The 12,292-nt window shown below is 42.4% G+C and overlaps 1 protein-coding gene across 2 annotated transcripts in view; it reads right to left on the bottom strand.

The window, feature by feature from the left end:
• Nucleotides 1–932: 932 nt before the first annotated feature.
• Nucleotides 933–12,292, bottom strand: part of PSMB2 (proteasome 20S subunit beta 2) — a 38,320-nt gene continuing 26,960 nt past the window's right edge. The window contains exons 4-6 of one of the 2 annotated variants that reach the window (XM_002811065.5): nt 7,378–7,540; nt 3,352–3,401; nt 933–1,170 (exon numbers count right to left, since the gene is read on the bottom strand). In XM_002811065.5, the coding sequence (XP_002811111.1) occupies nt 1,063–1,170; nt 3,352–3,401; nt 7,378–7,540 (321 nt within the window). In that variant the 3' untranslated portion in view covers nt 933–1,062. The remainder of the gene's footprint in view (nt 1,171–3,351; nt 3,402–7,377; nt 7,541–12,292) is intronic. The other variant, XM_024248586.2, reaches the window with a different exon arrangement.

Here is a 12,292-nt window from a genome sequence, read left to right as displayed (position 1 = left end):
TGCCCCTGTAATCCTAGCTACTCAGGAGGCTGAGATGGGAGGATCACTTGGGCCCAGGAGGTGGAGGTTGCAGTGAGCCAAGATTATGCCACAGCACTCCAGCCTGGGCTAGAGTGAGACCGTCTCTAAATAAATAAATAAATCTAAAAAACTTAAAGGGGGCATGTGTCTGTATGTATGTATACTTTACACAGTAACAGAATATCTCTTAAAAAACATAAGAAATTAGTAGCTTGAAGTTTCCTCCAGGAAGGGAAGCAGGAAGCAGGTGATTGGATTATAGGGATGGAAGAAACATTTTTCTTTCTTTTTTTGAGACAGAGTCTCACTCTGTTGCCAGGCTGGAGTACAGTGGCGCGATCTAGGCTCACTGCAACCTCTGCCTCCCGGATTCGAGCAATTCTCCTGCCTCAGCCTCCCCAGTAGGGACTAGGGGTGTGCGCCACCACTCCCAGCTAATTTTTGTATTTTTAGTAGAGACAGGGTTTTTACCAGGTTGGTCAGGATGGTCTCGCTCTCTTGACCTTGTGATCCGCCCGCCTCGGCCTCCCAAAGTGCTGGGATTACAGGTATAAGCCACCACACCTGGCTCTGGAGAAATATTTTTCACTACACGTTTTTGTACTGTTTGCATGTTATATTAAGTGCATGTATTATTAATTCAGATTAATTAATTAAAAAAATTTAAGTTTAAGGGCAAAAAGAACCACTACTTTAGAGAGAATGGAGATATTAGCAAGTAAAATATATGAAAGAGCTAGTTGGAAAGGAAGCCAAGCATGGAGTAGAACGTGGGGCCGTCAGCTGCTAAACGGTACTGAGCGTTAATGGAGGGCGGAGCAGAAGAAAAGTCAGACCTGGCAAAAAGATCATCTTTCCTCCATATCCTTTCTGAGGTAATATTAGGTAAACTGAGACCCGGACCAGAGGGCTCAATTATATCCATAGTCACCTTTATTCTGAATTAACCATTTATCAAGAGTGCACCTGAAAAGAGTAGAAAAAAATAAAGGAGCCCATCAAAAAAAAAGTTCCCTGGCAAGTGGGAGGGAGGACATGATGTTAGGAGCCCTGTTTGGGGAAGGAAATGTTGTCCAGGTCATGGATGCCATTTTTGTCAATGACTCGAACACTGAAGGTTGGCAGATTCAGGATGAAGCGTTTCTGGAGCTGCAGAGAGACATGGAGGAAATCAGTCAACAAATAATTACTAAGTACTATGTGCCAGGCTCTGTTCTAGACACTGGGGATACAAGCAAACAAAAATCCCTGCTTTTTTTTTTTTTTTTTTTGAGGCAGAGTCTCGCTGTCGCCCAGGCTGGAGTGCAGTGGTGTGATCTCGGCTCACTGCAGGCTCCGCCCCTCCGGGGTTCACGCCATTCTCCTGCCTCAGCCTCCCGCGTAGCTGGGACTACAGGCGCCCACCACCTCGCCCAGCTAATTTTTTGTATTTTTAGTAGAGACGGGGTTTCACCGTGTTAGCCAGGATGGTCTCGATCTCCTGACCTCATGATCTGCCCGCCTCGGCCTCCCAAAGTGCTGGGACTACAGGCGTAAGCCACTGCGCCCGGCCAAATCCCTGCTTTTGTGGAACTGATATTCTATTGGAGGCAGTTGGCAGTAGGGCACTAGTACTCTAGTGGTAGAGGGTACCCAAACAGCAGCTGGAGGATGACTGCGAGGCAAGGAGGCTGAACTGGGAGGTGCAGCTAAGAGCCTGTCTCTGGTCAGTCAGCTGACGAAAGAATGAGACAATCTAGTGTTCTGTTCCCCATAGTGTTCTGTTACCCATCAGTTTGGTAAACACAGACGTCTCTCTTAAAATGTCTCAAGATAATAAGCTAACAAAGAGTGATTGTCCTCAGAACAAAGCAGAGGCCAGGAGCTGTGGCTCAGGCCTGTAATTGGGAGGTTGAGGTGGAAGAATATCTTGAGCCCAGGAGTTCAAGACCAGCCTAGGTAACATAGCAAGACCCCATCTCTTAAAAATAAAAAAATGAGCTGGGCATGGTGGTGCCTGTCTGTAGTCTCAGCTACTTGGGAGGATCGCTTGAGTTCCAGAAATCCAGGCTGCAGTGAGCTATGATGGTGCCACTGAACTCCACTCCAGCCTGGGCAACAAAGCGAGATCCGTCTCTTAAAAAAAAAAAAAGTGGGGGGTGGGGTGGGCACTGTGGACTGAAAACAAAAGGTTTGTGTAAGAAGCAAACTGACATTACTCCCAACGCTCCTGCTCTTATCTTCCTACTCTCTTACTAAACCACGAGTTCAAGTTCATCCTTAAGCCACAGGAACAGTAAAAGAATGAAAAAAAACTAATGTGGCTGGTTTTTGACCTCCCCATTTCCCCATTCTCCATCCATACCCAAAGCCTTAGACTCTAAGGAGTAGTATTAGAAAGGGTGTGTTCTGTAATCCTGTCCTCGCAAACCAAAGTCTACTCTCCCCTTCTGCCCAAAGCTTCCTAGTTGCTTTCTATGGTCCTCCTGAATTCTTAGGGGAGGCTTTTTCTCACAGATTACAAAGACTCGTGCACTATTAAGGGAGCAGGCAGTATGGCAATTACAGGTGGCACAAGAACAGGGCAGGTATAAAGTCTAGGGCAGGGATGGGTGTGGTGGCTCATGCCTGTAATCCCAGCACTTTGGGAGGCCAAGGCAGGCAGATCACCTGAGGTCAGGAGTCCAAGACCAGCCTGGCCAACATGGTGAAACCCTGTCTCTGCTAAAAATACAAAAAATTAGCCGGGCATGGTGGTGGGCACCTGTAATCCCAGCTACTCAGGAGGCTAAGGAAAGAGAATTGCTTGAACCCAGAGGCGGAGGTTGCAGTGAGCTGAAATCGCGCCACTGCACTCCAGCCTGGACAACAAAAGCGAAACTCCGTCTCAAATAAAAAAATAAAATAAAATAAAGTCTAGAGCAGAAGTTCTTCAAGTACAGCCTCAGTTACCACCTGTAGCAAAATCACCTGGGACTGCCAGTTAAAGCAGAGCTTCCCAGTTTGCACCTCAGAACAGTGGACTCAGAATTGAGGGTTGGGGCAGAGATGGCAATCTGTTTAACAGGTTTCCCAGGTGATACTTACACACACTAAAATTTGAGAACCACTGGTTTGGATAAACCAGAAAGAATTAAATTATAAAACTGACATTGAGGAGGTAATCTGTGAGAGAAAAGTGAGCTTTCTATCCACACCAAACTCTATCCCTGGTAGCAACTTCACATCTGGTTAGTGGGTATGTATTACACCTTCTGGCAAAAAACTGAAAAAATATAACTGAGGAACAGAAACAACACTGGCAAACAGAGAGACAAACATTCCTTTCAGGATCCTATGGGAACTACTCACCTCCTCCAGACATTTCCTAAGGAGCTCCACTGCCCTCTCACGTGAGATAGCTGAAAGACAACACAGAGACCAAGTACTTCCGGTGCTGTCATTTTATCCAACTCTCAGCAGCTTTTGATTAAGTTCCAAATCTTAATCAAAGCTGGCTTCTTCAGGTCTCAGTGCCACACAAACGGAAAAGGCAAAAAATGCTTTGCCTTCTAGCCTGCAACCAACTTACTCCACATGCAGCTGGGGGTGCCCCAGACCCAGTGCTTCAGCAGCTACAAGCCATTGCAAATTGATTTGCTACAGTGAAGGGTAAGCATGAAGGAATTCTGCCTCCCCTGGCCAGGGCCCACCTCTGAAGAAGTCCAGCAGCCTGTCTCTCTTTATCATAACCCACTCCTTTCACTCCCCCTTAGTCCAGGGTTTAAATCAATTCCATCTGCCCCAGTCAGCTGCAAATCAGGGAAAGAGAGGACGGGGTCAGAATTTCAGCCTTGTTTTCCCAGCTGGGTCTCTGTTCAACAACAGGAAGAGAATTCATAGGATGGGGCTGAGACTTTCCCCAAATAGGAGCCAAAGGAACTGTCTGTAGGCATGGCAAACTGGGACATGTTATGCATTCAGGCTTCAGAGGTGGCTAGTAGCTATTTTGGTGGGCAAATCAGCTGTATTACTGACAGATGCCAAATCAAGAAAGTCACTGGGAGGCCAGGCTAATTCTTTTCAGGATGTGACCTGGAGCTCTAGTGTGGCTAAGGTTGAGCGAGAGGGCAGCACCAAAAAAGAATGAACATGCCAGATTCTTACAATACTGACAGTGAAGAATGGAATGGAAGGGGAGAAGTGGTTATCTGTGCTTCATCTATAGTCTGTAAAAGCTAAGAATTCCAAAGTACCCACTGCCCACAGAGGCTAAAGTCGAGGTTAGGACTGGGGTCAGAAGATGGAACTTAGGACAAAAGCATCCCTGTGTCTAGGAAGTCCCAACCAGAGCACTTAGGCAAGAGGAGGAAACAGAGTACCCAAATTGGAAAGCAGGAAGTCAAATGTCCCTATTTGCAGACGACATGATCTTCTATATAGAAAAACCTAAAGACCCCACCAGAAAACTCTTACATCTGATAAACGAATTCCATAAAGTTGCAGGATACAAAATTAATATACAAAAATCAGTGTTTCTATACACAAACTAGCTGAAAAAGAAATCAAGAAGGCAATCCCATTTACAATAGACACAAAAATCAAAGAAAATAAAATACCTAGGAATAAATTTAACCAAGGAGGTGAAAGACCTCTATAATGAAAACTATAAAACACTGATAAAATAAGCTGAAGAGGATACAAACGAATGGAAATACATCTCATGCTCATGGATCAGAAGAATTAATATTATGAAGATGACAACACTACCCAAAGAAATTTATATATTCAATGCAATCCCTATCAAAATGACAATGACATGCCTCACAGAATTACGGAAAAAAATCCTAAGATTTGTAAGGAACCACAAAAGACTCCAAATAGCTAAAGCAATCCTGAACAAAAAGAACAAATCTGGTAGCTGATACCACTACCAGACTTCAAAATACATCACAAAGTTGTAGTAACCAAAACAGTATGCTATTGGCATAAAAATAGACACATAGACCAATTAAACAGAATAGAGAAATTAAGAAATTAAGCCACATATCTACATTTGACTTTTGATGAAGGTACCAAGAACACCCACTGGGGAAAGGACAGTCTCTTCAATAAATGGTGCTAGAAAAACTGGATATCCACACACAGAAGAATGAAACCAGACCCTCACCTCTTACCCTATACAAAATTCAACTCAAAATGGATCAAAGACCTCAATTTAAGACCAGAAACTAGAAGAAAACACAGGGAAAAAGCCTCAGGACATTGATCTGAAAAAGATTTTATGAATAATCTCATGAACACAGGCAACAAAAGCAAAAATAAACAAATGGGATTATATCAAACTAAAATGCTTCTGCACAGCAAAGGAAACAATAGAGTGAAAAGGCAACCTACAGAATGGGAGAAAATACATGCAAACTACTCATCCAACAGGGAGTTAATATCCAGAAAATATAAGGAACTGAAATATCTCAATAGAGAACAAAAATTCGATTAAAAAATGGGCATATGATCTCAACAGACATTTCAAAAGACATACAAATGGCCAACAAATATATGGAAAAAATTCTCAACATCACTAATCATCACAGAAATGCAAATCAAAACCACAATGAGGTAATATCTCATCCCAGTTAGGAATAGCTATTATCAAAAAGACAAAAAACAACAAATGCTGGCAAGGATGCAGAGAAAAGGAAATTCTTTATACACTGTTGGTGGGAATGCAAACTAGTATAGCCACTAGGGAGAACAGTATGGTGGTCCCTCAAAAAACTACAAATAGAACTACCATATGATCTGGCAATCCCACTACTGGGAATTTATCCAAAAGAAAGGAAATCATTATATTGGATGAAATCATTATATCACTGGGGAAATACTGCACCCCAGTGTTTACTGAAACACTATTCACAATAGCCAAGATATGGAACCAACCTAGGTGTCTGAGAACAGATCAATGGATAAAGAAAAAGTGGTATATATACACCATGAAATACTATTCATCCATAAAAAAGGAAATACTGTCATTCAACATGAATGGAACTGGATGATATTCTGCTAAGTGAAATAAGCCAAGAACAAAGTTAAAACACTGCACGTTCTCACTCATGTGTAGAAGCTAAAAAAGCTGATCTCATAGAAGTAAAAAGCAGAATAGAGGATACTAGAGGCTGAGAAATCCTCTGTAAGGGATGGGGGACATTTGTTAAAAGATACAGAATTGGCAGGACGCGGTGGCTCACGCCTGTAATTCCAACACTTTGGGAGGCCAAGGCGGGTGGATCACTTGAAGTCAGGAGTTCTGGACCAGCCTGGCCAACATGGTGAAACCCCGTCTCTACAAAAAATACAAAAACTAGCCAGGCGTGGTGGCACACGCCTGTAATCCCATCTACTTGGGAGGCTGAGGCACGAGAATCGCTTGAATCTGGGAGGCGGAGGTTGCTGTGAGCCGAGATCACACCACTGCACTCCAGCCTGGGCAACAGAGGGAGACTCTGTCTCAAAAAAAAAAAAAAAAAAGATAGAAAATTATGGATAGACAGAGGAATAAGTTCTATTGTTCTATACCACTGTAAAATGACTATGGCTAACAATATATAGTTTCAAATAGCTAGAAGGAGGATACTAAATGTTCCCAACACAAAATGATAAATGTTTGAGATGATCGATATACTAACTACCGTGATCTGTTTACATTACATGTATTGAAACACCATGATGTACTCTATGAATATATGTACAATGATTATTTGTCAATTAAAAAATAAAATTTTAAAAAAGCATCCCTGTATCTGAAGTTTTGCCAAGCTGACGCTTTATGGGCAAGTAGAGCGACGGCTTTTTCTTTCAAGAGGGGGCAGCCATTAGGTGACAACCAAGGGAAGGCTTAGATTTGTAGCCTTAGAAAGCTTTGATGTTTAAGCAAAGAAACCTTCAGTTGTGATGCTGGGGACCTGTTCATCCTTGCAAGCTCCAAACAAATATACAGCTACTTGCTTTACCCACTCATTCTTTACTGAGATGCCAAAAAGCATCTAGGCAAAGCAAAATAAGTGAAAAAACTTGAACTCTTAGAAATGAAGGATTTTAGAACCCAATAAAAATGTTTTATTCACTATGACATCTATTCCAATCCTCCTTCAAAACAAAACCCAGCTCTAGAGATATGTACTATCTCATCTTGAATGGCAAAAAACAGGACTTACATCAGCTTTTGGAATACCCTACTGACTGACAGAAGAGTGCAGCTTCCAGAGGGGGACCTGCTTATGCTTCTTAGGATCCATCCTATTCAAGCCCTGGCCACCCAACTCCAAGGGTGGACAAACCTGGGAAGCAGCTGAGGGCAGGGCTCTGCCACTGCTTCTTCCCTAGAGTATTAATACTTACTCGGTGTGTAGTATCGGTCCAGGATACTGAGAGTCAGGAAGGCACCATAGCCATGGGCTGCAAAAGGGGCCTTGGCCAAGGCTGCCAGGTAGTCCATGTAATACAGCGCTGGCCCTTCATGCTCATCATAGCCAGCCAGGAGGAGGTTCACATGATATGGGGTCTGCAAAGAAAAGATATAGCAAAGTGATAACTAAAGCAGAACACCAACATCTCTTCCCATGGCAAATGAGAATATTCTGACTCTTGATGAGAAAGAAAATATTAGCAGCAACTGAGTAAATCACAATGAAAGTAAAAATGTAGGGAAATCTAGAGGACCTGGAGTATGGTAACAGGTCAAGGGACGTCAGCTTGTTCTCTTTGAACAGAAGGGCATTTGGAGCACTTGAAGGTATATGAAAAAGCTGCTATCTTCTTAAAGTCTATGGATGAGAACCTGTATAAAAGCACTTCTTCAAAAGTATTTGATAGCAAAACAGAGTGACTATAGTTAATAATAGCTTAATTGTATATTTTAAAATAACTAAGAGTATAATTGGGTTGTTTGTCACACAAAGGAGAAATGATTGAGGTGAGAGATACCCCATTTACCGTGATGTGATTATTACACATTGTATGCCTGTATCAAAATATCCCATATACCCTATATATATATATATATATATATATATATATATACGTACTATGAACGCACAAAAATTTAAAATAAAAAAAATTTTGTAAGCACTGCAAAGGCAAAGCATAGGTGCTCTTTTGTCATTCCTAATTGTTGAAACCAACAAACAATTCTGAGAGTGCCAGGCCACTGACTGAAAAAAGCAGATGCTCCAACCACATCAAATGAAATAAACAAACTCAGTCTGGGCATCTGGACCAATCCCAAATGGTAAACTGTATGCCCACTACTAAAGAAACAACTTATAGCTGGGCGCAGTAGCTCACAGGTATAATCTCAGCACTTTGGGAAGCTAAGGTGGGAGGCTTGCTTGAGCCCAGGAGTTTGAGACCAGCCTAGGTAACACAGTGGGACTTGGTTTCTACAAAAAAAACTAAAAAATTAGCCGGGCATGATGGCGCACACCTGTGGTCCCAGCTACTCAGGAGGCTAAGGTGGGAGGATCACTTGAACCAAGGAGGTCAGGGCTACCATGAGCCGTGATTGTGCCACTGAACTCCAGCCTGGGTTCAAAAAAAAGAGAGAGAGAAAAGAAACAACTCATGAGGTGGGGAGGGATAGTAAGTCTCTTTCTTTGTTGTTGTTTTTTTTGTTTTTTTGAGACGGAGTCTGGCTCTTGTCCCCCAGGCTGGAGTGCAATGGCGCGATCTTGGCTCACTGCAACCTCTACCTCCCAGGTTCAAGCAATTCTCCTGCCTCAGCTTCCCAAGTAGCTGGGATTACAGGTGCCCTCCACCACGCCCAGCTAATTTTTGTATTTTTAGTAGAGACGGGGTTTCATCATGTTGGCCAGGCTGGTCTTGAACTCCTGACCTTGTCATCCGCCCGCCTCGGCCTCCCAAAGTGCTGGGATTACAGGCGTGAGCCACTGCGCCCGGCCGTAAGTCTCAAATATTTAAATCAAATCACCAGACTTAACTGAAAAGTAATTTTGGACAAATAAAAAGCAATAAAAAATAATTATAACTTGGATTTATAGGTATCCTTTCTTTGTATTACCTGCAAATCTAAAAACATAAGTTTTATAGAGAACTATGACTGAGTCTGCGTTGCTCTTCATCTCCAAATGGATGATTTTTTTTTCTACACCAGCTGCGCCATTTACCATGTTAAATTCAGTCTGTCTATGCCCCCAGGCATCAGGGGTGGGACTTCCATTTTATATGGCTTTCTTTTTCTCTGCAGGATGTGTTTCTCCTCTTGCATTTGCTTCAGCAGGTAGTAAGCAGGCCTTGCCCATGGATATGTCCCCATCCCTAAATTTGTGTATGTATTTAATTAAACGCACAGTAAGTGAGACGCCTCATTATGAAGCATGAAGTGTAATAGCTAATGGTCCTAAAAGTGGCATTTAACATTCTTTGAACACTGATTAACATGGCCACTTGGCAGCCTTAAAAAACTCATGGTTTTTGCTTTTTTCGGGGGGAGGGGTTGGGAGGGGAGTAACAGGGTTTTGTTCTGTCGCCCAGGCTGGAGTGCAGTGGTGCAATCATAGCTCGCTGCAGCCTCAAACTCCTAGGCTCAAGCGAATTTCCCACCTCAGCCTCCTGAGCAGTTACGACTATAGGCACCTACCACCATGCCCTGCTAATTTATTATTTTTTTTTTAAGAGATGAGGTCTTGGCCGGGCACAGTGGCTCATGCCCGTAATCCCAGCACTTTGGGAGGCCGAGGCAGGCAGATTACTTGAGGTTAGGAGTTTGAGACCAGCCTGGCCAACATGGTGAAACCTTGTCTCTACTAAAAATACAAAAACTAGCCAGGCATGGTGGCACGAGCCTGTAATCCCAGCTACTTGGGAGGCTGAGGCATGAGAATCGCCTGAACCTGGGAGGCAGAGGCTGCAGTGAGCTGAGATCGTGCCACTGCACCACTCCAGCCTGGGCAATAGAGCAAGACTCTATCTCCAAAAAAAAAAAAAAAAAAAAAAGAGAGAGAGAGAGAGAGATGGGGTCTCACTATGTTGCCCAGGCTGGCCTTCAACTTCTAGGCTCAAGTAATCCTTCCACCTTGGCCTCCCAAAGTGCTGGGATGACAGTCTTGAGCCACCGTGCCTAGCACGAAACTCATATTATATACTTACTTGGAATTCTAAGCCAGCTGTGCTAAGTAGGAAGGGTTCCTAACGTCGCCTGGAGATTACAGAGTAGTCCTCACCTCCAAATAAGTTTCTGTTTTAGTGATAAGACAGTGGGTAGTCCCAAAGAGAAATAAGTTGACCAGCAGTCAAGACTTCTGAGAAAATAATTATCTGCCTATCGTATTTCCCAATGAGTAGTGTGCAGCACTCTGCCAAGCTCTGGAATTCTCTGTGCATTCTGAGTACCTTCTTAGTAAATCTGACCTTAGGCAAAAAACTTAACCCCTATGAGCTTCTGGGTTGTTTTTTTTTAACATGTAAAACTGGGTTAATTAATCTTTCTCCTTTCTATCTTCTAGGAAATATAATGAGAAAAAATAATAACGGTAAAGCAACCCAAACTCTGGAAGAAAAGATGCTACCAAAATTCCTACTACATAACTACATCCCAGTCTCTTTTTGAAAGCTTGTCACTTTAAACAACAACAAACCTGCTTAAATTAGCTACAGATTTAAAAAATGCTATTAGTTATATATAAGTGTGAAAACAGTACTGCAAAATCTGGCAGACATAGAATACCTTGGTGTTCTTACAGTTAAAATTAGAAGAGAGAAAGAGGGAGGAAAAGAGGCAGAATAGCAAAGAGAAACTGGTTTCCCTCCCCAAGAGAATTAATAATACAGTCTTTTACCTATCACAAAGTAAGTTAAATCTTTTTGCTAAGAGGATAATCTCTACTCTTCTCTACTAACTAGCCAGAACACTCACTGTATACTTAGCCAAGACAATTTCATCAAGTTGCAATGGTATATTAAGTATTCCCCCAGATACTCAAAGAGACCTTGTTAGAACCCAGATGTTTTGCCTTCAATGAAGATCTTGTCCATACTATAAGATTAAATTGTTTAGAACAATAAATGTTATTTAAAATCCACTACCAGAAAATTTTAGATGAAATAGGATGTCAACAGAATTTCAGAAGCAAACTCCATCACTTAATTGGTCTATATAGTATCATTTACTCATGCTTAGGCATCTGACGCACACATACACTTACCAAAGTTGGTATTCAGAAGCTACAACTCCTGGTATTGAAGATAACTCACAAATTATTGTGTGACTTTGAATTACCAACTTTTGCATGTGTGAGATGCTTAAGCATAAATAAATGGTGTTATCTAGACTAATTAAATCAATACATCTGTGCAACAACTTGCAGTTTGTGAAATTCTTCTGACAATGCTCCACCAAAGATCTCTGGCTTGGCTGGGCACAGTGGCCCATGCCTGTAATCCTGCACTTTGGGAGGCCAAGGTGGGGGGATTGCTTGAGCCTAGGAGTTCAAGACCAGTGTAGGCAAGATGGCAAGACCCTGTCTCTACGGGAAAAAAAAAAAAAAAAGCTAGGTTAGGGGGCTACTTGGGAGGCTGAGGCAGGAGGATCCTTAAGCCCTGGCATACAGTGAACTATGATCCCCCCACTGCACTACAGACTGACTAGCAACAGAGTAAGACCCTATTTCTACCAAATAAAAAGAAAAGTCACTAAACAAATGTGAGAAAGCAGTAAGTGCTACTTCTGAGAAGTGGTTCAAGTTTAAGTGAACTGCCAGCATCTCCATGAATGTACATTTATTGTTGCTTTTTGCTAGGCTTGGGTCCTTCTCTTTCTACCTCCCTCTAGACACAGGGTGCTAAGTAAAGAAAAGCTTAGGATACAGGCCAGGCATTCAGAACTGAACAAAGAGGAGACCAATAGCATAAATAAGAAAGAGTTGGGTTGTGACTTTAGAAAAGTTAGTCATTTAATCTCTCTGAATTTTAATTTCTCATTTAAAACATGGGATGATCCCTACTACAAAAGGGTTGCTGCAGTAAGGATTCCAAAAGATAATGCATGTGGATAATAAGTATAATGCCCGAAACAGTAAAGACTCTATAAACAATGCAAGTACTCAGGAGAAGCCCAACTACTTCTGGCACTGAGATACAAGGGAAATTCCTATGTGTCTTCATAAAGGGATATGGAGGGATGTTAGTGCCCAGCACAGTGCCTGACACATGGTAGAAAAGCAGTAAATGAGTTTCCTCCTCTCTCATTCTTGGGACTCTTTCCAGGGGCCCTAAGGTAATGGTGTTCAGTGTCACAAGC

This window comes from Pongo abelii, chromosome 1 (genome assembly GCF_028885655.2).
Source record: "Pongo abelii isolate AG06213 chromosome 1, NHGRI_mPonAbe1-v2.0_pri, whole genome shotgun sequence".
NCBI lineage: Eukaryota > Metazoa > Chordata > Mammalia > Primates > Hominidae > Pongo > Pongo abelii.
The sequence above is the reverse complement of the archived record's forward strand: the minus strand, read 5'-3'. Positions and strand labels throughout refer to the sequence as shown.